The 24688-nt window shown below is 37.0% G+C and overlaps 1 protein-coding gene across 1 annotated transcript in view; it reads left to right on the forward strand.

The window, feature by feature from the left end:
- LOC583578 (deleted in malignant brain tumors 1 protein-like) overlaps window positions 1-14745 on the forward strand; it is a 32003-nt gene extending 17258 nt beyond the window's left edge. The window contains 5 exon segments of the mRNA XM_030995734.1: window positions 4118-4396; window positions 5258-5581; window positions 6022-6330; window positions 13588-13869; window positions 14393-14745. Of these exon segments, the coding sequence (XP_030851594.1) occupies window positions 4118-4396; window positions 5258-5581; window positions 6022-6330; window positions 13588-13869; window positions 14393-14745 (1547 nt within the window).
- Window positions 14746-24688: the final 9943 nt, after the last annotated feature.

Raw genomic sequence — 24688 nt, forward strand, 5'->3', positions numbered from 1 at the left:
TAGTTATAATTATCATTATTATTATTAGTATTATTATTATTCAAAACTTTTTGGTGAGGCCCAAATTCTGGAAGGTAATGCCTTTTGTAAATACAGTTCGTGGAAGTGGAATAAGACAAATCAAAAGAACCCAATGTCATTCTGCACACATGCTGTTTAAATAGAATGAGAAGATCAGTTACGACTAAATTTTTCAAAGACACTTGTAGGTAAAATGTCAAGAGCTACAGCATATAATTCTGTCAAAGCAAATACATCTTGTAACCCTTAACACACTTTACCTACAATAATAGTTTTCTAGCTAGTCGGATTCAACTTTAAAATCAAAATTTTAGATCAATCGTTTGATGCAATTGTGAAATATGTAGGCAGTCTGAATTGGAATGTACCAACTGAAGTAATTCATATACTACAATATAAATGCAATGTTTATCTTTAAAAGTTCGTCGTGTCCACTGTGTTTCATTTTGTTATGACTATGAGTATGCCATTCAAAAGGCAAACATTTGAACATTTGAACTGGAGTATTTCGTCCGGTTTCAAGTCGGAGACATATTATAACCTCATACAAAATTTAAGGTCACCAAGCACAATATACACACGCACAATAAATCTAGGTCCTGGTCTGTAATTATGTAGAAGATTATTCATTTATTTTGTAAATACATATATATTTTTAGCCGTACAAGTGTTCATATAAAATCTTCGTTTAACAAAATGTATAAGTGAATTTGGACATTACAAACTGTTTACTTCTCTCAACGAGAATTCCGCTCAGTCATGTACCTTGTTTGGTGATAAACACGATCCCGATGGGTAACCTGATTATTTTACCCCACTTGATTCGTCGAATATGATTAAGTAAGAGAAGGACATAACCAATTGTCTGTAAACTATTTTTCCAAAAAAAGAAGGATTCGAATGTATTAATGATTCGTTAATATTACATTTTCGACGAATAGTAGACGGTGGTGGATGTTAATATTAGTATTACACTGTCGCTCATAAAAGTGGACTAGTTTTACCACAATTTATGGAATTATTAAAAAAATTATTTAAAAATAATAGATCTTTATAATAGTATACATTCTCAGAATTTATTGAATAATAATTTGCCAATGTGTGTTTTGCGTGAATGCTAAAGCATGTGTATGCTACTATGCTTATTAACTAGGGGACCTATGACCTCAAGTCATAAATGACAGTAATGAGGATTAATGCCCCACAAAAGGACACTAATATTGCACATCGACACGGTTTTGATCCTGGGGCCTCACAGTTACGAGGCCATTGTTTTGTCACTGAACCATGACTGTACGCAGTGGGGGCTAGAGTAGGGGGCAGTTTCCATAAATTAAAACAAAACACAGAAAATGCAATAAATTTTCAATAATTTATTGCATTTTCTCCCGATCCCCAAACATAAAAAAAATCCTCTGGACGGCCATGCATCATGGCTCAAGGCATGGGCACACAGAAGATTTTTTATGTTGGGAATCGGGGGAAAATGCAATAAATTATTGAAAATTTATTGCATTTTCTGTTTTTTTTAAAAAATTTATGGAAACTGCCCCCTACCCTAGCCCCCGCTGCGTACAGTCATGGTTCAGTGAAAAAGCAATGGCCTCGTAACTATGAGGCCCCAGGATCAAAACCGTGTCGATGTGCTATATTAGTGCCCTTTTGTGGGGCATTAATCCTCATTACTGTCATTTATGACTTAAGGGCATAGGTCCCCTAGTTGATAAGCAGAGTAGCATACACATGCTTTAGCAGTCACGTAAAACACACATTGGCAAATTATTATTCAATAAAATCTGAGAATGTATACTATTATCTAGATCTGTTATTTTTAAATTATTTTTAAAATAATTCCATAAATTGGGATAAAAAAATATTACACCTTAATGAGCGACAGCGTATGATGAATTTAATTTTAATAGGCACGAGACGAAAGTGCATCTGTTATGATTTACATCAGTCTTTTTTAATAAAAAGTAGAAGAGTAATCTTTCCATAATTTATCACATTATATAGTCTGACAGCATAAACTACTTTTGAATCAGGTAACCTCCCCCCTTCCGTGTCACTTGTAAAAAGATCTATCAAAGATATATTTGTTCGAATCATGAACCATTTCCCAACTAATCTACAGTTCAAAAAAGCTGAAACAGCAAAACTTTGTCTTTCTGTAAGCTGCTTATGGTATATTCCGTACACATGGAAAACTAAATTAAAAGTAGGTACTCGAATGTACCAACAACAGACAAAGCACTGTCCCTTTCTTAAGGCGCGGATCCGGGGGGAGGGGGTGAGGGGGGGAGCGGGCCTTGCTTAAAGCACATCAAAATCTTATTCGAAGTAATCTCGATGGCGATCAAATGATGCTGAAGGTAGAGTAGAGGTGCTGTACGATGGATCCTGGGGAACTATAGGTCTGCTAGGTTTGGTCAGGGCTCTGGTCGTATTTTTCTCAATTGGGTCGCGTGTGTTGGAACAGAAGACAACCTAGCAGACTGTAGTCATCGAGGAGTTGGAGACTTTAGTTACTGTGGACATGCGAGGGACGCTGGAGCCATATGTTATTCAGGGGGTATGTTTCCATTTCAGAAGAATGTTAATTTTTGGGTTCTAACAATAATTCTAATACAACAAAAGTTTAAAGACTCTCTTATGCTCCACTGAGATTAAAGGTACTATTTCTCTTTTCAGGCCAAAAAAATGAACAAGTTTAATTAAAACGGCATTTGAAAGACAATACTAGTTTAGAACTTCCCTCAAAACGAAAGGGCTTACAAATGTTTTTTTTTAGTGGGAAAATAATGACTAGTAGTTGTCGAATCGACTTAAGTGATTGCAATCACCTAAGTAATAGTCTGATTTTCAGACCCTTTTACCGAATAGGTGTATACTTTTTGTCCTGCACAAAGATTCAATCAGTGTAATTTTGGCCATTAAAAGTACTGGGTTATTTTTGTAAACACATGCCCATGTACCTGTTACAGCTTATGTTATGTATATATGTTATTACGAAAGAAATAAAGATTTCATTCATTCAATTAATGGTGTATTATGGGTCTGTAAACGGGTTTCCTTACATGACTTGAATACTAGGACACTGCTAATGTTTACATTTCACACATAGGACATACATGACATATTCATAATTTCTGCAAAGTTCTATTGAATTTGATGTTGGCAGCAAAAAGGGCATTGTATCTTTAAGGGATTTTTTTAAAAAACGTTTCTTTATTGTAAGCAATGATGATGTTTACTGCCGTTAAGCCTTTTTGAAAATAATTTAGTACAAATCCCGCGCCGAATCTTTTTTTTTATGCCCAACAACCATTTCATTAAAAAAAAAACTTTATCCAACTGTTTGATACGTAGTTTCTTAGATTAACTTATTTCCTAATCTAAACTGACAAAAATCAACGAACAAGAGACAGAAAAAGTTAATTCACGATCATAACTTATATTTACTTTTGTCATGTTTCTAAAAAGTCCTTGCATAATTCGTTTAACCCAACTACCACTGTTTTAAAGACATATTTGCTGTTATAAAACTGTATCATACGCATAATTCTGAGTTTCCTCGATCAACTCTCTCTCTCTCGTGTTATTTGAAAAGAAAAAGAATAAACGAACGAGTGATGGAATATAATAAATAATAGCTTGACTTAATTTTACTTTGTCATGCCTGTTTTATTCCACTTTTTATATTCCAAATCAATATGTAACGCTGTGGATATTAAGTAAACAGCTTCGACTCGAAATTATCTATATCTAATTAAAAAGATAAAGAACTGTTCCAACCTGAAAAGGGGTGTTTTAAAATCCAGTTAATACATGGCTGCAGAGTATTTCTCGTTACAGTAAAACTACGCTGTAGTACTCTCTTCGTGGTCAATATCTACATTTTTGTCAAAACTCTTTTGCAGTTTTATCGAGGATTGTGGGATTAAAGAAGCCTCACATGACTTTTAACCAAACATTCTACAAATGTCACTTGGCAAAACTTGTCATATATTTCTAGAAAAAAAATCGTTAACCACCTGGTTCTCATCCACAGATCCATTCCAAGTTCGTCTTGTCGGTGGGTCTAACGATGCCTAAGGCAGAGTAGAGGTCATGTACGATGGATCCTGGGGAACTATCTGTGATGGTGACTGGGATCTGAGGGACGCGAGGGTGGTTTGTAGAATGCTGGGGTTTGATGGAGCCTTGGACGCACCGAGATCTGCTAGGTTTGGTCAGGGCTCTGGGCGTATTCTTTTCAATTGGGTCACGTGTGGTGGAACAGAAGACCAATTAGCAGACTGTGGTCATCAAGGAATAGGAGACTTTAGTTCCTGTGGTCATGCGAGGGACGCTGGAGCTATATGTTATTCAGAGGGTAGGTTTCCATTTCAGACGAATGTTAATTTTCGGGTTTAAACAATAATTCCATTACAAAAGAAGTTTTAAAGATTCTCTTATTGCCCACCGATATTAATAGATTAAAAAAAAACGTTTCTTTAATGATTTATAAGCAATGATGATGTTAACTGCCGTCAAACCATTTGAAAAAGATTTAGTACAAATTCCGTTCCAAATCTTTTGTAAACCCAACAACCATTTCGGATTTTTTTAAAAAACATTATAAAACGGTTTTATACGCAAAAATCTGAGTTTCTTCGACTAACTTATTTTTTTCTATTATGAAGAAAAAAAAAACAACGAGAGAAAGAAAAAAGTTAGTTCACGGTCTTAACTTATATTTACTTTTGTCACGTTTCTAAAAAGCCCGTGCACAATTTTTTAAATACAAAACTACCATTTTTTTTTAGATGTATTTTCTGTTATAAAACTGTATCATTCGCACAAATCTGAGTTTCTTCGATCAACTCTCTTTTTCTTGCAAACTAACAAAGAAAAAAAAAAGATAAACCAACGACAGATTGAAAATAATAAGTAAGAGCTTGACTTATATTATATTTTGCCATGATTGTTTTATTTAATTTTTATATTCCAAATCAACGCAGTGGATATAAAGTTGACACATAGCTGCAGAGTTTTTCTCTTCACACTACAGTAAACATACGCTATGGAACTATCTTCGTGATCATTATCTACCCTTTTTTTAAGAAACTCTTTTGCAGTTTTATCGAGGATTGTGGGATTAAAACAGCCTCACATGACTTTTAACCAAACATTATACAAATGTCAGTTGGCAAAACTTTTCATATATTTCAACCACCCTGATTCTCCTTCACAGATCCATTCCAAGTTCGTCTTGGCGATGGGTCTAACGATGCTAAGGGCAGAGTAGAGGTACTGTACGATGGATCCTGGGGAACTATCTGTGATGGCGGCTGGGATCTGAGAGACGCGAGGGTGGTTTGTAGAATGCTTGGGTATGATGGAGTCTTGGACGCACCGATATCTGCTAGGTTTGGTCAGGGCTCTGGTCGTATTCTTCTAGCGAATGTCAACTGTAAGGGAATAGAAGACAACCTGGCAGACTGTGCTCATGCAGGTATTGGAGATTATACTTCATGCGGACATGCAAAGGATGCAGGTGTCATTTGTTATTCCGGAGGTAGGTTTCTCTGGTCCATATTCTACAGATAAAAAGTTTTAAGTCGATCTATCAAGACAAAATGGAACCTTAATTCCAAAACATTTTGACTTGATATTATTGATTTTTATTTTGAATAGTTAAGTCAAAAACTCCTACTGCTGGTATATGCAATGTAAATATAGAGCAGATATCCAGTGAAATTCACATTGCGTTGTTTCCCTCTGGAAATATTGCCGATTACTTTTTAACGAAATGATAGAAAAGAATGACAAATGTATTGTTTGACCCCTACAGTACATAGGGAAAACATCGAATCTTTGGCATGTTAACCATTAATTTATTTTCGTTATTACTTCAGGCAAATGATCTGGTTGATTTCCTTATGATTCGCAAAATTTGAAAAATATAAGAGAGAACAAAACTACTTTTCTCTTTAGCCCATCCTCAGCCATTTCAAGTTCGTCTTGTCGGTGGGTCTAACGATGCTGAAGGCAGAGTAGAGGTACTGCATGAAGGATCCTGGGGAACAATCTGTGATGACTGGTGGGATCTGAGAGACGCGAGGGTGGTTTGTAGAATGCTGGGGTTTGATGGAACCTTGGAAGCCAAGGGATCTGCTAGGTTTGGTCAAGGATCAGGGGACATTCTTCTAGATGATGTTGGGTGTGACGGAACAGAAGATAACCTTGCAGACTGTGCACATTTAGGGATTCGAGTTCACAACTGTGGACATGGTGAAGATGCAGGCACTATTTGTTACTCAGGAAGTAAGTTTCCTCTTCGTTTTAAGCTAGTGTGTAAAGAAAATATTTTAGAAAAAAATGGATTTAATCTGTAGCTTATTGATTTTTCATATTTTTCCAACAAAATTCCTTTATCAGGAATTCAAATAATAGGAGGAATTATAATAGTTGCTCTAAACCGTAAATGTACTTAATTAGTATTGTAAATATGAGTTTTTTAAATATTTTAATGTTGATTCTGTATTTAAGAAATTAGTTTTTTTTCTTGACATTAACAGATTTAATTATAGTCACATAAATCAATTACTTTTTCATGTCCCAATATCAAATTCTAATTTATTTTTGTACTGTTTCATAGCAAATGAACACAAGACCTCGGAATGAATAACTTTGTCGCTTACTATGACGATGACTGTTTTAACAAGAATTTTAAAGGGAAAATACTTGGTAATATTTGAGACACTTAGGAAAACGATGAGCGTTGTCGTTGTTCTTTACTAACAAATTCTCAATTCTTTATTCTCTTTCAGAATCTACTAGTACTTCTGAATTCGAGACCACTGATCCTTCTTTGCCAAGCACCACCCTAGAAGGGCTATCGACGGATTTTAAAAGTACATCTCTGTATTCAAATACTCCAAACATGTTTGGAAATTTCAGTCCAGATGAACCTGAAAATGTACAATCTAATGAAGTCCCACACAATCTTGTCCTATTGCTTGTAATAAGTATTCCCGTTTCGAGCATTATTCTTATCGCAGCCTTCGTTTATTGCCTATGTCGATCCCGGAAGAGAATGGCTAAAAAGAATCTTGATACAACTGTATACATGGATTTGATGCATTCTAGGTCTTTAGACCTTCAGAACGTAGACTCAATCTATCAGGATATTAATTCCCCACCTAAATTATCAGAACGCTTGTCAGCTGTTGTATCATCTCGGAAACAAAAATCGCAGGTGGCCTTGACAGTGAATAAAAATACAACAGGTGAGCAGGTGCACATCAGGGGCGACAGCGGACAAAATGCAACCCATGAATACATGGACATGAATACTATCCGTGAAAGACTTCCTAGTTCTAAAGATGAAGACATTGATGGTTATCTTTTACCAACTGCTACAACTCCGGAACCAAGAGTATACATGGAAATAGGAACGACAACTGCAGATGAAGTAGGTTCTGACAATGAGATAAGAATGTCAAGAGCAAGACACAGCAATAAACAAGATGCGATTCATAAATACATGGACATGAAGCCTATTGGTAAAATACCCACGACTGGCACAGACGTAGATCTTGATGGTTACCTACTTACATCTTCCACAGCTTTGAGGTCTGAATTTACTCCCATGGTAGCTACGAGAGCTGCATGTGTATCAGGTTCTTGCAACGACAAAAGAATGACAAGAACAAGGCATAGCGATAAACAAGAGGCAATTCATAAAGACATGCACATGAAGCATGCAAATCAAAAGTCCCCAACAGACAAAGACACATATCTTGATGGCTTTCTTCCAAATAGGAGGGCAACGAAATCTGGATCAAAGTCTGAATTTCGCATGATGTCGCGAATGAATACTATTAATCAAACGCCTCCAATTGACACACACAGAGACATTGACGGTTATCTTCTTCCAACTTCAACAGCTTCAAAGTCTGAATTTACATCAACAACAGTATCGACGGCTGCCAATGTAACAGAGAATGACGTCAAAATGACGAGAGCAACACACACCAATATACAAGATATAGATCATAAGTACATGGACATAGACGTTGTTTATCAAAAACCTTCATCCGGTTTGGACTTTGATGTTGACTGTTATCTTCTTCCTAGTGTGACATCAGTAGACGCCGACAAAGATGTAAATAACTATCTTCTCCCAAGCGTTACACCCTCCAAAACCGAAGTGACCCCGAATTTGAGAGCTATATCAACTTGTTTACCCGATATTGACAATAAAGGAAGTTTGAAAGGGACACTACAATCCAGCGGACAAGGTGGATATCATGAATACATGGACATCAAGTCTGTTTATCAAGAGCCCCCAGGAGTTACAGACATGGACACTGATGGGTATCTTCTGTCTGGCGTTACAGGTTTAGGAAACGAAATCTCTTTGAATGTAACTAATGTCCAACGGTGTTACAAGAAAGCAAGTGTCAGCAGAGAACCGAAACATACTCGAGGAAATTACCCTCACGAGTATATGGATATCAACTCAGATACGGATGTAGGCATAGTCATGGATCCATCTGTAACTCAAGGATCCCGCACAAACTGTCCATATGCGAAAGATGTAGGACATGCCTTCGTAACAAAAGGCAGTACAGCTACTGAGCTGCATGAATACATGGACATGACAACTGTTTATGAAGAGCCTTCTGCAGATAAAGACAATTATCCTGACTTTAATCATGATTCTACAATCTCAACACACCAGGCTAGAGTTCAGACGAATGCTAAAATGGCAGTAACTGGCGTCTCACTTGGTGATGACAAAGTCAAAGTGGCAAGGTCATCGCCAGATATGCAATACGATATTATTCCTGATTACACCAACATCACAACTGCTTAAGACTTGGTCAGATATCGCGCGGTAAACCGATGCAAAATTGAAGTACCTTCAGTTCTTATGGTATTGCACTTTGCGTCTACATTACAAAAAACGTCGCGGTTTTTTCACGTCATATCTGAACGTGCCTTTGAAAAGAAAGCCACATCAATGAGGGACATAGTTCTTGATATTAGACTTTCTTTTAGATACCAAACATTAAATATAACGTTGAGTTCTGGTCACGCGATTGCATTGAGAAAGAAACGTTGTGAATTCGATCGGAAAAAGGTTGATCATCTAGCATATATGTATTGGTGTGTACTGCAAGGTTCTGGAATCTTCAAAATGATAAGAAATTTTGCCCAGTCTTGGTAAAATTACAAGCACTGTACACAGAAAGATGTATATGGGACTACACGAACATGTGGCGTAAAATTCCGTTCCGATTTTATAATGCTACATGCTATATTTAGAATATTAAGGCATTTGAAGAGCCATGCTTTTCAGGGAACATTCTTAATCTGATGTCCTTCCACACTTGCATAATACAATGATATAAACGCTCACAAAATACTTGTCACCTCTTCCCAGAACTCAACCTTCTCCTTAAGAACTTTGAAAATGATTACGTCCAAACTCGAATGTTGGATGGACATTCATATGAGATGAAATTTAAATGGACGAGGATCATTGAGAAGTTTACATAGAAATTATGGAACTTTAGAAGAACACTCACAAAAGATAGACAAGATAGATGTATTCTGAAAATATGGATGATCGGATACTGATGTAGTGATGCACTCAATATGATACACACAACGAAGTGTTATTTTTCACTTAACAATGTAAATATGCTGAACATTCTGTTAGAAATTACGTTAGTCCAATGAAATTACTATCGTCAGACTGTTACTTTATTGTAACGCCTATATGTTAATTGCTGATAATATCGAATTGAATAATTTGATCATTTCGAGACGGCACTTAAAAGGTGCGATGTATAATCATCACCAGCTGCTCTACGAGGTTATGGTCGGAAATGGAGCGGTCCACTTCGATACGAAATAGATATGTATTATTTTAACTTATCGATTTTCATTTTTTTTCTTCAATTTCTGTCCCACAATCAATTTATTATTTCGGCATGTAAACAAAATAAACAATGCATGGAAATACACCAACTATGTTATAGGTGCTCAATCGGATGAAAGTGTAATTTTTGGTCAAACTATTTGGTATACTCATTATCCCCAAATAAATGAAAAAGGGTAGTATTTGTGAGTGGGTATGTGTTTGCGTGTGTATTGTGTGTTTATGTGTTGGGAGGGTGCATGAGCGTGTGTATATTTTTTGTGTGCGTGGGTAGGAGGGTGAATGTGTGTGTGTGTGTGTGTCCGCGCGCACGCGATGTTAACATATATGCTCACCTTCGTTAAATCATTCCTGGCGTTCTCCCGATGTAAACATTAGTAATACTCACTCGATTGTGGGTGAAGAGATTAATGATCGCGAATTGGCAATTTTTTTTGTCCCTATAAAGGACCCTTGTTTTCTCTCAAATGTTTTCAGAGTATAGAGCATGTAACAGTGATACCATTGTGAATGATATTCTGTCTACATTGCTTCTTCCCTAGAAGGGATTAGATGGATACCTGATGGGATAATTGTTATGCTGGAGCTAGAGATAAAACCGTTATCACTGCGCACTAAATAATTTCATGCCCGGTTTTGTATACCTTAAATAGATCTGTAAACATTTTATGAATCTTAATAAATAATTATATCATATAGATTCAATTCATATAGGTATGTAGGGCTGAAGACATTCAAGTACTTAGTTAAAGACATCACCTGGAAAAGGGATGTAAAAGAAAAACTGTTTTATAGCCTCCATGATATTATATGCAAGATAAGTCCAAAACTGCAGCCTTGTATTAAAGTGTACTAAAAAATAGACTATGTTACTTTTATAAACTTCATCGAGATATTGACTATTTATCTTGATCAGTAACCGATGAATAATCGATAATATAATGATTAGTAGATAATATATGAATAAAAGCACGATACTATACTCAACAACGAATCTCCTGACTGTCCCTACCACATCAACCCAAACATATGGTTCTCGTGTCTTTTCAACGGCAGCGCCTGTTGTCAAGATTTTTCAAAGATACAACAAAATAGCCAAGAAGACTCTGATAAATGAGTTTTAAAGACTGTTTAATGAAACTAAATCAGCATCTAAATTCAACAGTGTGTTCTCTTGATTACAGTTGAACGATTTAACTTTGACGTCAAATACACATCTTTATTCATAGAAATCTGTTGTTACACAAATATGTAAATATACGTGCTGTCAATTAATTACTCCATTAACACCGAGTGGAGTCCCATCTTAAGTTAACTTCCCGTTTTACGTTCAGTAATTATCTGAAGTTATCATAAGTGTCCGAAATTAGGACAATTGTCCGAATTACGCGAAAGGCCTTTTGTTTGGTTTTTGTGAATAGTTGTTGCTATATCAGAAGATCAAATACCGACATGGTTTCTACGACGATTCGATGCTTGGAGACTTGTGAAGGTTGATGTCCCGTAATCACTCATTACGGCAATCGGTCATGTGACGTTGTCTTCAAGATCCCGGATGTAATGACTCAGCGATTCTTGAATGCTAATTAGACGAAGCTCAGCGTGCCACTAGTTTTGTAGTTTAGAACGTTCTTGTCCCTCGTTACACGGCTATAAATGAAATTATCAATATATCCTTCAAAATACATATTTAATTTATACGTTTTCAACACTTATTTCTATTAATTATTTTCGAATAAACCAAACGATGGAATAATAAAGATTACTTCACCAGACTTTCTTTATCCGGTTATAACAAAACCAACATGGTTTCTTTCCACTACACTTTCTTTTCATTATTAACTAGGGTCACCAATATAACTGACCCGGGCAAAAAGTAAGATTTAATTGCTATATCAGAAGATCCAATACCGACATGGTTTCTACCCTGGAGACTTGTGTCGGAAGGATGATGACCCATAAAATTAATTAATCATTATAAGAATTTCGTTATGTCAACAAAAATTCGTTAGAGAAATTAAGTCATTTCTAGCACAACTATTTCAATAATAATTTGTTTCTCAACATTACTACTAGGTTGTTATGCGTTAATTCATTAACACAAAATAAAATGTTTTTTTACATATAATTTCAGAATTTATGCATGAAGTGTTAAAGCATTTATATTAATAAACGTATAATTATCCCTATCGAGCGACACTCAGGAGAACGATAGTTCATGAACGGCCTTTTCGTCACGTGTTCGTGAATAATTACTTTTGATACACATACGAGCTAATTTGCTCTAACGTGGTTCTTCTTGCACACTGTAAATATTTAAATTATCTGAATCTCATTATCACACATAGGTTATGTATAGAAAGCTACTTACAGTTATGTTGACAAGGTTTTGCCAATGGCAGGAAAATTGAGGTTCTGGGCTACATGGAGTATACCTCTCGTACCGGTGTCGCCTGAGGAAAAAGACTGCTTGCGCCGAATACAATATTAAGGCTCTGGTAGCAACTTCCACAACACACATAAGGGTACATGTACAAGACCTCTCACACGTCCAGCTACAACCTCCGTCTTCTAGTCAACTGCACTGATTTAAATCCACACGTACACACTTTAGCATTCTCGGCACCACACCCTAATTTGCATATATTCAGACAAGCGAAATATTTTCTATTACAAACGCCCTCTAATGTCTAGATGACCTTGAAAATAGGAATACGAATAAAATAAGAATAAATTCCCCATTTTACTCTGACACCTGTCTTGTGGAACCAGCTTCCTGACCAGCTTCGAGTTGTTGTGAGCATTGACGGCTTTGGAAGAGCCCTGAAAACCTATTCGTTTTCAAGGCTCTTCTCCTAGAGCTGCTTTGTCCGTTTCTGGTTGGGAGGCTGATTCGGCATGATGAGTGTCTGTCTGTTTGTTGAATTTGTTATATGTAATGTCAATTAATTTTGTAGGTGTAATTATAGGTGCGTTAATTGGTTTACTTTCTCATTAATATTTTTTTGTCATTCTCCTATCTATTTTGTTATTTATTGTTGTTTTAATGTTGTTTATATATTCAAATTTGTTTTGATTGTACAAAACTGTAAAGCGCATAGAGAAATTCACAATTTATTATGCGCTTTATAAATATACTCTATTTTTATATTATTTTTCGTGAAACGACGTATCTTTATTCGAGTTGTATATACATTACCTACAAGCAGGTCGATAACTCCACCCCCTCAACACCATGTCTATATTAATAGAAAGTGGCCCAATTGGAATTTGGCGAACTTTTACGATATTAGTATTTAGTGGCTAGTAATCATGGAAACCTGGTAAATATACAATCGGGAAACAAAGAATGTATTATTTTAAATGATATGAATTTCATTGCCGGGATACAGGAACATTTCAAAGTTGGTATTTCCTTTTGAGATATCAAGTTATTTATACGATTTGGGAACGCCGATCAATCGCATGGAACAAATTTTCAAGTACTGATACTTGCTAAGTCCTCTGGCAAATTTATAGGGAATTAAATGGCTTTAAACGAGAATTATGCTTCTATACAGTATTTAGTTTATCATTTGAAAATGTGATTAAATACAACTTTTTTTTATTAAATGCAATCTTCTACCAAGATGTACGTCTCGTCAAAAGCTCCAACAATGCTAAAGGAAGAGTGGAGGTCTTGTACGGTGGATCGTGGATGACCGTTTGTGATAATTACTGGAATCTGTGGAAAGCAAGGATGGTCTGCAAAATGCTGGGGTTCGACGGAGCTCTGAAAGCACCTGGTTTGGCTAGGTTTGGGCAGGGAACCGGCGATATTATTGGTGTTCAATGTTACGGGACAGAAGAGAGCTTGACGGACTGTCCATACCTGTGGACCACCACTTCCTGTAGGCATAACGAGGATGCGGGTACCGTATGTTATTCAGGGGGTATGAACTCATTTAATATCAAAGAATAATTTTCCAATGGTACTTACAGATGCCATACTATTTAGGACAGAAAAATACAAGAACATTGACATTCTTAATCCAAGTTTTCCCTGTTTCAGGTGATGTCACTTTGATAAAGGAGAAAATAGGGGTTTCGTTCAGAAAAAAACACTTACTATAACATTTTTCATAGTCTTTTTCATGTTTACAAATTCAAAAGAAATATCTGGCGATATAGTAAAATTATGATCAATATTTTTTTTATATCGGCTATTTGTTATAATCCTTCAGAAAGACATTTCCAAATGATTGAGTAGCAAGCACGATCAAACATTTGGAATGATATACGTCACAGCACTATAAAGATACCCTATCGTATTTAAACAGTTAATTTTATTTCTGATTATGTTTGATTTTTGCATATTCTCCGGGACCAAGTAGAGGTTTTAAGTAATATTTTGTCCCTTTTAAAGTTCCTTTAAAACACTTTTTATTCATTCAGCCCATCCGAATCCATTTGAAGTTCGTCTTGTCGGAGGGTCTAATGATGCTGAAGGCAGAGTAGAGATCATGCACGATGGATCCTCGGGAACTATCTGTGATTATTCATGGGACCTGAGAGACGCGAGGGTGGTTTGCAGAATGCTGGGGTTTGATGGAGCCTTGGACGCACCGGGATCTGCTAGGTTTGGTCAGGGCTCTGGTCGTATTCTGCTGGTGTATGTCAATTGTGACGGAAATGAAGACAACCTAGCTGATTGCGCTCATGCAGGGATTGAACGTTACCCATGCGCTCATACAAGGGATGCAGGAGCAATTTGCTACTCAGGAAGTATGTTTCCCTCTCCCGCATAACCAAGTATTTGTAACTGACCATTCTGTTAATTGCATGATTATTAGAAGAACATGAACAACTCGAGATAAGTGACTTAATAATCAATATTTTACAAAATATTTCAACAAATTAAATCGTATCAATCATATTGCGTTCCTTCTTTGGTTATAAACGTGTCATATCAAACTACTTAGATATTGAATGTACTCGATAGCCTCTATCATCACTTTAGATTTGGCTTAATTCATTAAGTAATAGAGAAGAAACAGAGATTATTCATAATCATATGTAAGTCCCTTCTATTTATCCAAATAATCTATTTTCACAATATATATTTATCCTAACGATAATAAAAGAGATAACTAGTCAGGCTTAACATCGCAGCTAATTGTACCTATCTTGCTTTCAAAATAATAGTTCTGGCTCCTCAGCAGTATGTTTCTTCCTTTTGTTTGTTTGTATTTGTTAGTGAGTATCCTTTTGGCTATAAAGGGGTTACGTGACACTCGATATATTGTTATAATGTGCACGACTTTGCAAAATATAACAACCCTTTTAACACGGTATAACGCATACAAAAGAGAATCATCTGCGCACCTCTCTTCCTTGCATATTATACTCCATTGTTTGAGCAGCGCGCATGGCTCGACTCCAAGGGAGCAAGGCAAGAGGTCGCAAATACCCTCAATTTTATATTACAAATACTGCATGCATTCAGTATAACATATAATCACTTAACAATTTTGAATGTACCTCGAGCCAGTATATCTTAACATCAGCCTGCTGCCTCGGTGAAATATAACCTCACTCTGGAAGTTGTAGGTTAACATATTTTGTTGTATTTGAACGCCGGAGCATGGGATATTTCTATATGTGCGCGAGTGTGCAACGTTACCACGCTTCGGGCACTGTATAACGCGTGCTAAAGTTAGTTAGACTGTGCACCTCTCAGCCCTGCTCGTGCCCATTGTTTGCAATATCTTAGCTTGGCGCATGTAAATTGATTGATTGATTTTATTCGTCAAGTATAGTACAATGAATGCATACATAAAGCAAAATGAAACGAGAAGATACATTGACAGGATAACCCATGAAAGCCGGAAAAGGCTTATTTCCAACGGGGTCCTATAAAGTACGTGTACAGTACGGCATGAGAATAAAATATCACAACTAATAACTACTAAAGCCCCCGTCACACCAAACTAGTTCTCACTACGTTCTCGAAAATGTTGCCAAACGGGCTCAAACTGTGTGCGAACGGAGTGGAACGTAATAGCAACCGTTTGCGACCTGTTTAAGAACTTTATGGACGGGCTCGGACTGGACTAATGTCTCTAATACGATCCTAGCTCGTTCATTAACAGTCCACAATACGTCCAACTCGTCTGTACCCGTCCACGGTCAGTTCATATCAAGTTCAGATCGGATAAATTTGATATTTCCAAGTAGTCCAAGCCATTTTCACTAGTTCGGAACTTGTTCTTACTAGTTTATAACCCAATCACCCGTTCAGAGACAGTTCATCTCGTCATCATCTCGATCTTAGTGCGTTCGATCGCGCTTCTATCGTGCTTTGCAATCCCGTCCTGGTTCGAGCGCTATACAAACCCAGCGCGTTCTTCCTCATTGATGCTCGACCACATCACGTGGTAACACGTTCCTATTAGGATCGAAGTACGGCAATTCCGTTCGTAGTACGTTAATCTCGTTTTAAGTACGTTGTCACTCTGTCCAATTGCAGGACGGGGAGAATTTGGAACAGTCTCAAAGTTCTAGACCACCCTTCCCGTCCAAGCCAGTCCGAGCCCGTCCATGAAGTCCTTAAAAAGTTCGTAAATAGTTGCTAATACGTTCAATCCGTTCACACACAGTTCGAGCCCGTTCGGCAACATTTTCCAGATCGTAGTGAGAACTAGTTTGGTGTGATAGGTGCTTGACTTAAACTTCTTGATCTGCAAAGCCTAAAGCGTTTAAGTTGAACGGGAATGAGGAATGGCGAGAACCCGCTGGGTTTTTATAACTCCCGAGTCAGGACGGGATTGCACACGCTCTAGGAACGCACTCAGAACGAGATGAGGAAGAGATAAACTGCCTCTGAACGGGGTGGTCGAGTTAAAAACTAGTTAGAACAAGTGGCGAACTAGTTAGAATAGGTTTGGACGTATTGGGATCGAGGTAGAACTAGTTAATAATGGGTTTAAACTGACTACGGACTGGCTTGGACTGCCTAATCTACCCGATCTCAACTTATATCACAACTCACGTCGGTTCATGACTTGCGTGGCAATCCATTTGAAACTCGTATACGTCGATGCGATGACTTTCCTTCGTTCAGGCTGATGCGTTTATCTAAGAAGTGTTTTCCCGGAGTCGGGGATACCGAGAAGTACAGAAAGTCTCAAAATCGTCGTTAAAAAAAACAGAGCATTTTTCGAAACAAAAGAACCTTTTGTGGCACAGCTCGTGGCTGATCTCAGCCGTTTCTCACAAGAACAGGTATCAAGAGGCCGCTGGAAAAAAGTAAACTGCGTTGAAAACTCCCCTCAAAATCACGCCGATATCATATGCTAATACATATATCATATACAAACAAAAATCAAAGAGGAAGCATGAAAGGGAAGAACTAGTTTCCACTTAAAATACAGATGTAATGTTGAAGAAAATATGCAAACAAGTACATTGTCAGTATGGAAGGAATATCCCATGTGGATTAGCACAGACTGAAACGGTTACAATACATAATCTGATTCATAATCTGTGTTCATTTTCCTATGATGCTTAATCCAAAAAAGAGCTACTTAAGGTGTTTACGTTGAACCATATTCATAACCATGAAAACAACAAGGTTATTATCAAAAGAGTGAAATGCTAAGACTTCACAGTTTCGAGGAGAATGAGAAGAGTACATGATTTTACGTATGCCCAAACATCGAGCAAAACATTATCATCTTGGTCGTGCATGGAAACCTTGACCAATATGCACAAACATTACTAACCTAGCTGTCAATTAATTACCCAGGCTATTGTACCATGAGTACATAGTTGCAGTTGCCAGCTAGGCGTTGTAAGTTTTTTTGATAATTTTTGTTGTAACTGTTTTGTCTCTTATTTGCAATGCCATTAATTTTTGTCTCAAAGAGAGAACTCTCCTATTTAGTGTATAAAGAAATATTCAAAATTTCTATGGTATGTTTTGAAAAGAAAAGATTGTGGATACAATACTTTGAAAATGTTTTCCCGCGAAAAATGGTGCTTCCACCATGAAACATAGGAAATGGTCATTCTTGATGTAGGTCTTTAGAAACTCGATAGTTATCAATTATGCATATTCTTTCGACAGGTCCTCACCTGTAAGGAAGAATTCATTCGCATGTAAAAGAAAAACAGTCTCACAGAAGAAAAAAAAAGCTTGTTGGACAATGTCAGCAGTATAACAAAATTAGTATTACCCCTGCCCCCACCCCCCAAGTCTAGCAACACACCTGTTAGTTATATGACAACTTCACAATGAAAATAATCTGATTTGTAGTTATGATATTATTATATATAAAACGAGGGCAACGTATCCGTTTCAGAAAAAGTTTAATTCTGGGTCACACTTAATCACTTTGGATAAAATACAATTACACGCAGTTTTGCAGAAACTAATCGACATCTACCTATAAGTACGTCTTATAAATTGCTCCAACAATGCTGAAGGAAAGGTGGAGGTCTTGTCCAGTGGATCGTGGATGACCGTTTGTGGTTATGGCGGCTGGAATCAGTTAAACGCAAGGGTAATATGTAGAATGCTGGGGTACGACGGTGCCCTGGCTGCACCACGATCGGCTAGGTTTGGTCAGGGTTCTGGTGACATTCTTTACGTCAAATGTTTTGGGACAGAAGACAGCCTGGCAGACTGTATCACTGTAGTTAGTTCTTCGTGTGGGCATCAATGGGATGTGGGCGCCGTGTGTTATTCAGGAGGTACGAACTCTTTTGGACATGAGGAATCGACTAGTCGTAATTGTAAATGGCATACTGTTAAAATCGCGACAAAACAAAAAGAATTGAGCTTAAAAGGTCATAAATATTGACCAACATGCAGTCTTATTGCTTTTAAAAACCCGAACACATAATAATATATATATATATATATATTTAGGTAGCTTTAGTTCATACATTAAACAAAAAATTATTCATGGTACGTCTGATGATTGGCACTGACAGTGAATGCTCGTTCAGACAAGACGAGGCAAGACCGTGGCTGTAAATATATATATATATATATATATATATATATTACGTTAGTTGTGTCCCTTGGTGCGCGCAGTTCCTATTCATTTACACGTCATGTCTGAACTAGCCTTTAGGAATCTTTCTTACCTTTCATGAATGATTTGCTAGTGATTCTTTTCCTTGTAAACTTGGGGTGAAGGAAAAGCCGTGTTTTGGTTAATGAGCAAGACATTTAATTGCAAAAGATCAAGACTAGTATAGTGTAAGATGTATGGTTTTCATTATGAACGAAAGTTGTTTTAGCCGGGAGTATTGTTCTATAATCCTCAGCAGTTGTCTAGCAGCTTCTGTGACATATACAGATACATTTTTAAACAAAATTATAAGGTAACAGTTACATAGAACACAAGTAAACTTAATGAAAGAGAGAGAGGCAGAGAGAGTCGCCTGTCTAGCGCACACCTCTATGCAATTTAAAATAAAATATTGGTATTCGGGTGCAATGACATTTGCTATCTGTATTACCCCAAACAGCCCCCCTGTAAAATTGAAGGGTTGGGTTACGTGCTATGACCTTCAATTCTATTTTCTTCATTTAAGAAGAGTTATACATGTTCAAATTATCTTTGAAATTCATATTAAACTTTAAAGGCATCGCTTAACAAAGTTAAATCTGAGATGCATGGCCCTACGTGATATCAGTATTTGTGATATGGTGTAATATTGAAGCCCCAATAATACAAATTGCGCTTCAAAATGATCACGAAGTGCCTCACTGTAAACGGGGTCTTAATTTCATTAATAATAAAAATAATAATAACAATATTTATAAAGCGCAACATATCTATCTCTAGAGATGCTCAAGGCGCATACAAATTACTGGCTTAAAATCATTCTGAACCGTAACTATGCAGTAGAGACGTTCCTTGGACAAACAAAGTGTAATTAAAAATGTGCAGGAGAAGATATTCACTTAATCCACCGCATAGTCAAATATTCGCCAGGTTAGATATCTACCTTTATTTTTCTAATTTTTCTATGCTCACTTCTCAGCTATTATAAACTTTTCACTGCATTTATATAGCTGTTGTACAATATTTGTAGTCTGAAATGTTCAGGACAGTGTTGAGTTTAAATACGTTAGATGTTATGTCTTAGTCATTCCCGACACTCTCAGGATTCCCTTAGAACTGGTATGAATGATGGCATCTGCAGGGCTTGATATATTCTTTCGTATATTTAATTGGCTATTAACATACAAAAAAGTAGGATAAGATATGAAGCCAACCCAGCTAACATCATTTTTCCCTCTCTTTTGGTCCAGATACCAATGAGTGTTCGAGCAACCCCTGTATGAATGGAGGGAACTGCATGGACTTGGTCAATGGATACACATGTTCATGTCTAGATGGATTCAACGGAACTCACTGTGAATTTGGTAACATATCATTTCCTATACACGGCGAACTTTCACTTTCGGGGTGACAGTTGGCCGCGCATTTAGACTACCTCCAGAGCAGGGCGCAAATGCGCGGCCAGTTTGGCCTCGCATTTGGCCTTTTGCGCGTTTACAGTGCTAGGCATGGCCGCGGCTCGGCCCGGCCCGGCCCGGCCTTTTTGCTCACTGCAAACGGGGTCTTAATTTCATTATTAATAAAAATAATATTAACAATATTTATAAAGCGCAACATATCTATCTCTAGAAAGGCTCAAGGCGCATACAAATAACTGGCTTAAAATCATTCTGAACAGTAACTAAGCAGTAGAGACGTTCCTTGGACAAACAAAGTGTAATTGAAAATATGCAGGAGAAGATATTCATTAATCCACCGCATGGTCAAATATTCGCCAGGTTAGATATCTACCTTTATTTTTCTAATTTTTCTATGCTCACTTCTCAGCTATTATAAACTTTTTCACTGCATTTATATAGCTTTTGTACAATATTTGTAGTCTGAAATGTTCAGGACAGTGTTGAGTTTTAATGCGTTAGATTTTATGTCTTAGTCATTCCCGGCATTCTCAGGATTCCCTTAGAACTGGTATAAATGATGGCATCTGCAAGGGCTTGATATATTCTTTCGTATATTTAATTGGCTATTAACATACAAACAAGTAGGATAAGATATGAAGCCAACCCAGCTAACATCATTTTCCCCTCTCTTTTGGTCCAGATATCAATGAGTGTTCGAGCAACCCCTGTATGAATGGAGGGAACTGCATGGACTTGGTCAATGGATACACATGTTCATGTCTAGATGGATTTAACGGAACTCACTGTGAATTTGGTAACATATCATTTCCTATACACGGCTAACTTTCACTTCCCGGGTAACAGTTGGCCGCGCATTTAGACTACCTCCAGAGCAGGGCCAAATGCGCGGCCAGTTTGGCCTCGCATTTGGCCTTTTGCGCGTTTACAGTGCTAGGCCTGGCCGCGGCTCGGCCCGGTCCGGCCCGGCCCGGCCTTTTTGCTCACTGTAAACGGGGTCTTAATTTCATTGATAATAAAAATGATAATAACAATATTTATAAAGCGCAACATATCTATCTCTAGAGATGCTCAAGGCGCATACAAATAAGTGGCTTAAAATCATTCTGAACACTAACTAAGCAGTAGAGACGTTCCTTGGACAAACAAAGTGTAATTAAAAATGTGCAGGAGAAGATATTCACTTAATCCACCGCATGGTCAAATATTCGCCAGGTTAGATATCTACCTTTATTTTTTCTAATTTTTCTATGCTCACTTCTCAGCTATTATAAACTTTTTCACTGCATTTATATAGCTTTTGTACAATATTTGTAGTCTGAAATGTTCAGGACAGTGTTGAGTTTAAATGCGTTAGATTTTATGTCTTAGTCATTCCCGGCACTCTCAGGATTCCCTTAGAACTGGTATGAATGATGGCATCTGCAGGGCTTGATATATTCTTTCGTATATTTAATTGGCTATTAACATACAAACAAGTAGGATAAGATATGAAGCCAACCCAGCTAACATCATTTCCCCCTCTCTTTTGGTCCAGATATCAATGAGTGTTCGAGCAACCCCTGTATGAATGGAGGGAACTGCATGGACTTGGTCAATGGATACACATGTTCATGTCCAGATGGATTCAACGGAACTCACTGTGAATTTGGTAACATATCATGCAGCTTAGTTATCCCTTTCAAAAATACACTTCTTCAGAATACCTAAGAGATGAAGACTGTAGTGGAAGCCCTTTTGAAATAAGAGGAATTATTCTTACAGGAGTCCCCCATAAAAAGCATGAAGGAAAAGCAATATACACATGGGTAGATAAAATTTAATAGGACATGTATGTATCAGGTACATATATGTAGGAAACTGAGATATGTATTTATATTTTTATGTACCCTGTTATCTTAATAGAGCAGTGTGGTGACTGATATATTCTTTGACTCATGCATGACTCATGTCGAATTGATTTTTAGTCCGTTCTGCATGAATGTTTGAATTGCTCTGCTTTATTGTATCCCTCGGCAGTATGCCGGTGGGGTACTTTGGATTCAGCAGCGTTACGCCACCGCCGCCGCCGCGTCATATTCTTGTGTGCGCTCTAACTGCCACATTCCTTGACGGATTTCTTTCAAATTGTGTATGGAGATGTATCTTGGTATACTCTACACAGCTTTAACTTTTGGTGATGCTGCCTCCATTGTTCCGTCTTCTATAGAGTAAAAGGCCATATTTTGATAGATGTCTTGAGTGCACTCTAGTGTGCGGTCTCACTGCATCATTTCTTGACAGATTTGTTTCAAATTGAGTATGAAAGTGTATGTTAGTAAACTATATGCCCCTATACTCTTTTTGATAATGCTGCCACCAGTGTGCGCTCTGTAGGTCATATTTCATGACGGATTTCTTTCAAATTTTGTATCGAGGTATGTCTTATTACAGTCTATACAACTATTACTTTTGGGTGATACTGCCCTCATTGTTACGTCTTTTATATGGTCAATGGTCATCTATCTTTTATGCGCTCTAACTGCCACATTTCCTGACAGATTTCTTTCAAATTTTCGGCAAAGATGCATTATACTCTAATCTACACAACTACACTTTTGGGTAATGCTTCCCTCATTGTTCCGTCTGTTATATGGTCAAAAGTCAAGTGTCTTTTATGTGCTCTAACTGCCACATTTCTTGACGGATTTCTTTCTAATGTTGTATGATCGAGGTGTGTCTAAGTACAATCTACTAATTTTTAGTGTTTGTTGATGCTGCCACCTGTGTTTCGTCTACAGAGATGCATTATACTCTAATCTACACAATTTGTCTCAGGGAGGGGAGGGGGAATCTTTGCCCCTCCTTCAAACATAAGGATGACACACAATCGCTGCCACTGCCGGGGGTACATTCGCATTGCGCGGCAATACAGATTGTGATATTTCTAGTTTTTTTGTTTATATTGATCGTATGTTTTTACGTCATAGGTAGAATTATGTTAAAGGAATTGTGTTCAGTATATTATAAACATTCTTAGATTTTGTTCATTTGCTGATCTTGTAGACAGAACTATCACTCTTTAAACTACGAAGTTCGCAGGTTTTAAAAAAAATTCTCAGAGGACTTGTGAGAGCCATGTCATTTTTGTTATCCTTTTTAACTCGAAATTAGGTGAAATATATCTCAGTTGAGCATGACATGAACAATGTATTTGATAAATCTAACCAGAAATTTAACAATTTGTTAAGTTCAAAAGTACAAAATGCTTATATCCGAATGCTGCAAGCGGGTATCTTTCCTCTTCATAACCGTAGGTATAGAAATACTAAAACTGGTGCCAACTTATTGAGATTTCTTATTTAAAAACTATTTGGAGTTACTGACAAAAGTATGAATTATGCAGTTTCAATTTTTGTTAGTGTTGATTTGCATGAATAACACAATGGATCATGTATATTTTGATTCCTCACAAGTATTCCTCTGCCTTGTCTTGGTCCAAAATGAAATTATTTGTGAAGTTTCATAAGTAATACCCAATGAAAAGATATCAAGAGAAAACTAATCATTTATCAAACAGTTAAAATTTATAATAGAAGAGACTTTTAAAAGAAAAAATTCTTAGAGATGAGGTTTTCAGTTTTCATCTACTAAAGCCCCCCCCCCAGCCCCCCCCCCCCAAAATAAAAATGTTCAATTAAAATGCTAATGTTAAGCATATTTGCACACTATTTTGATTTTATATTCATTTTGATACCACCCATTATATTAAGCAAAAACACATTTTGCACAATGATTTATGTAGTCCAATTTGACTAGTGCAAACATATGCAAGAATCCCAATCTACGGGTTTGGCATTATAAGAAGCTAGGCCCAACTTGTAAAACATAAACAAATTGCACTTAACAATATACAAAGCTCGCAGGTAATAGAAAACATTTTAGTTTGCATGATTTTGATTATTTTTTGTTGTATTTTCTTTTGTGGCTGTGATATTGTTTGCCCTGCTCTAAAGACATTAATGCATGTTTCCCTAACCCATGTGTCAATGAAGTGAACTGCACAAACCACTTAATGAATCCCGGTAATGCTACCTACACATATTTCTGCATGCCTGGATGGACAGTGAGAAATTGCGCAGAGGGTTTGTATCAATTCCAGCCCAAATAATAATTCCAAAATCATGATATGGCTGCACTGTTGCCCATATAGTTGGAATATATTGTCCATAACTCCTTTCATGAATTGACTGTGACAATATGGCTTTATCTTG

Source organism: Strongylocentrotus purpuratus, unplaced genomic scaffold, assembly GCF_000002235.5.
Source record: "Strongylocentrotus purpuratus isolate Spur 01 unplaced genomic scaffold, Spur_5.0 spur5_scaffold_3, whole genome shotgun sequence".
NCBI lineage: Eukaryota > Metazoa > Echinodermata > Echinoidea > Camarodonta > Strongylocentrotidae > Strongylocentrotus > Strongylocentrotus purpuratus.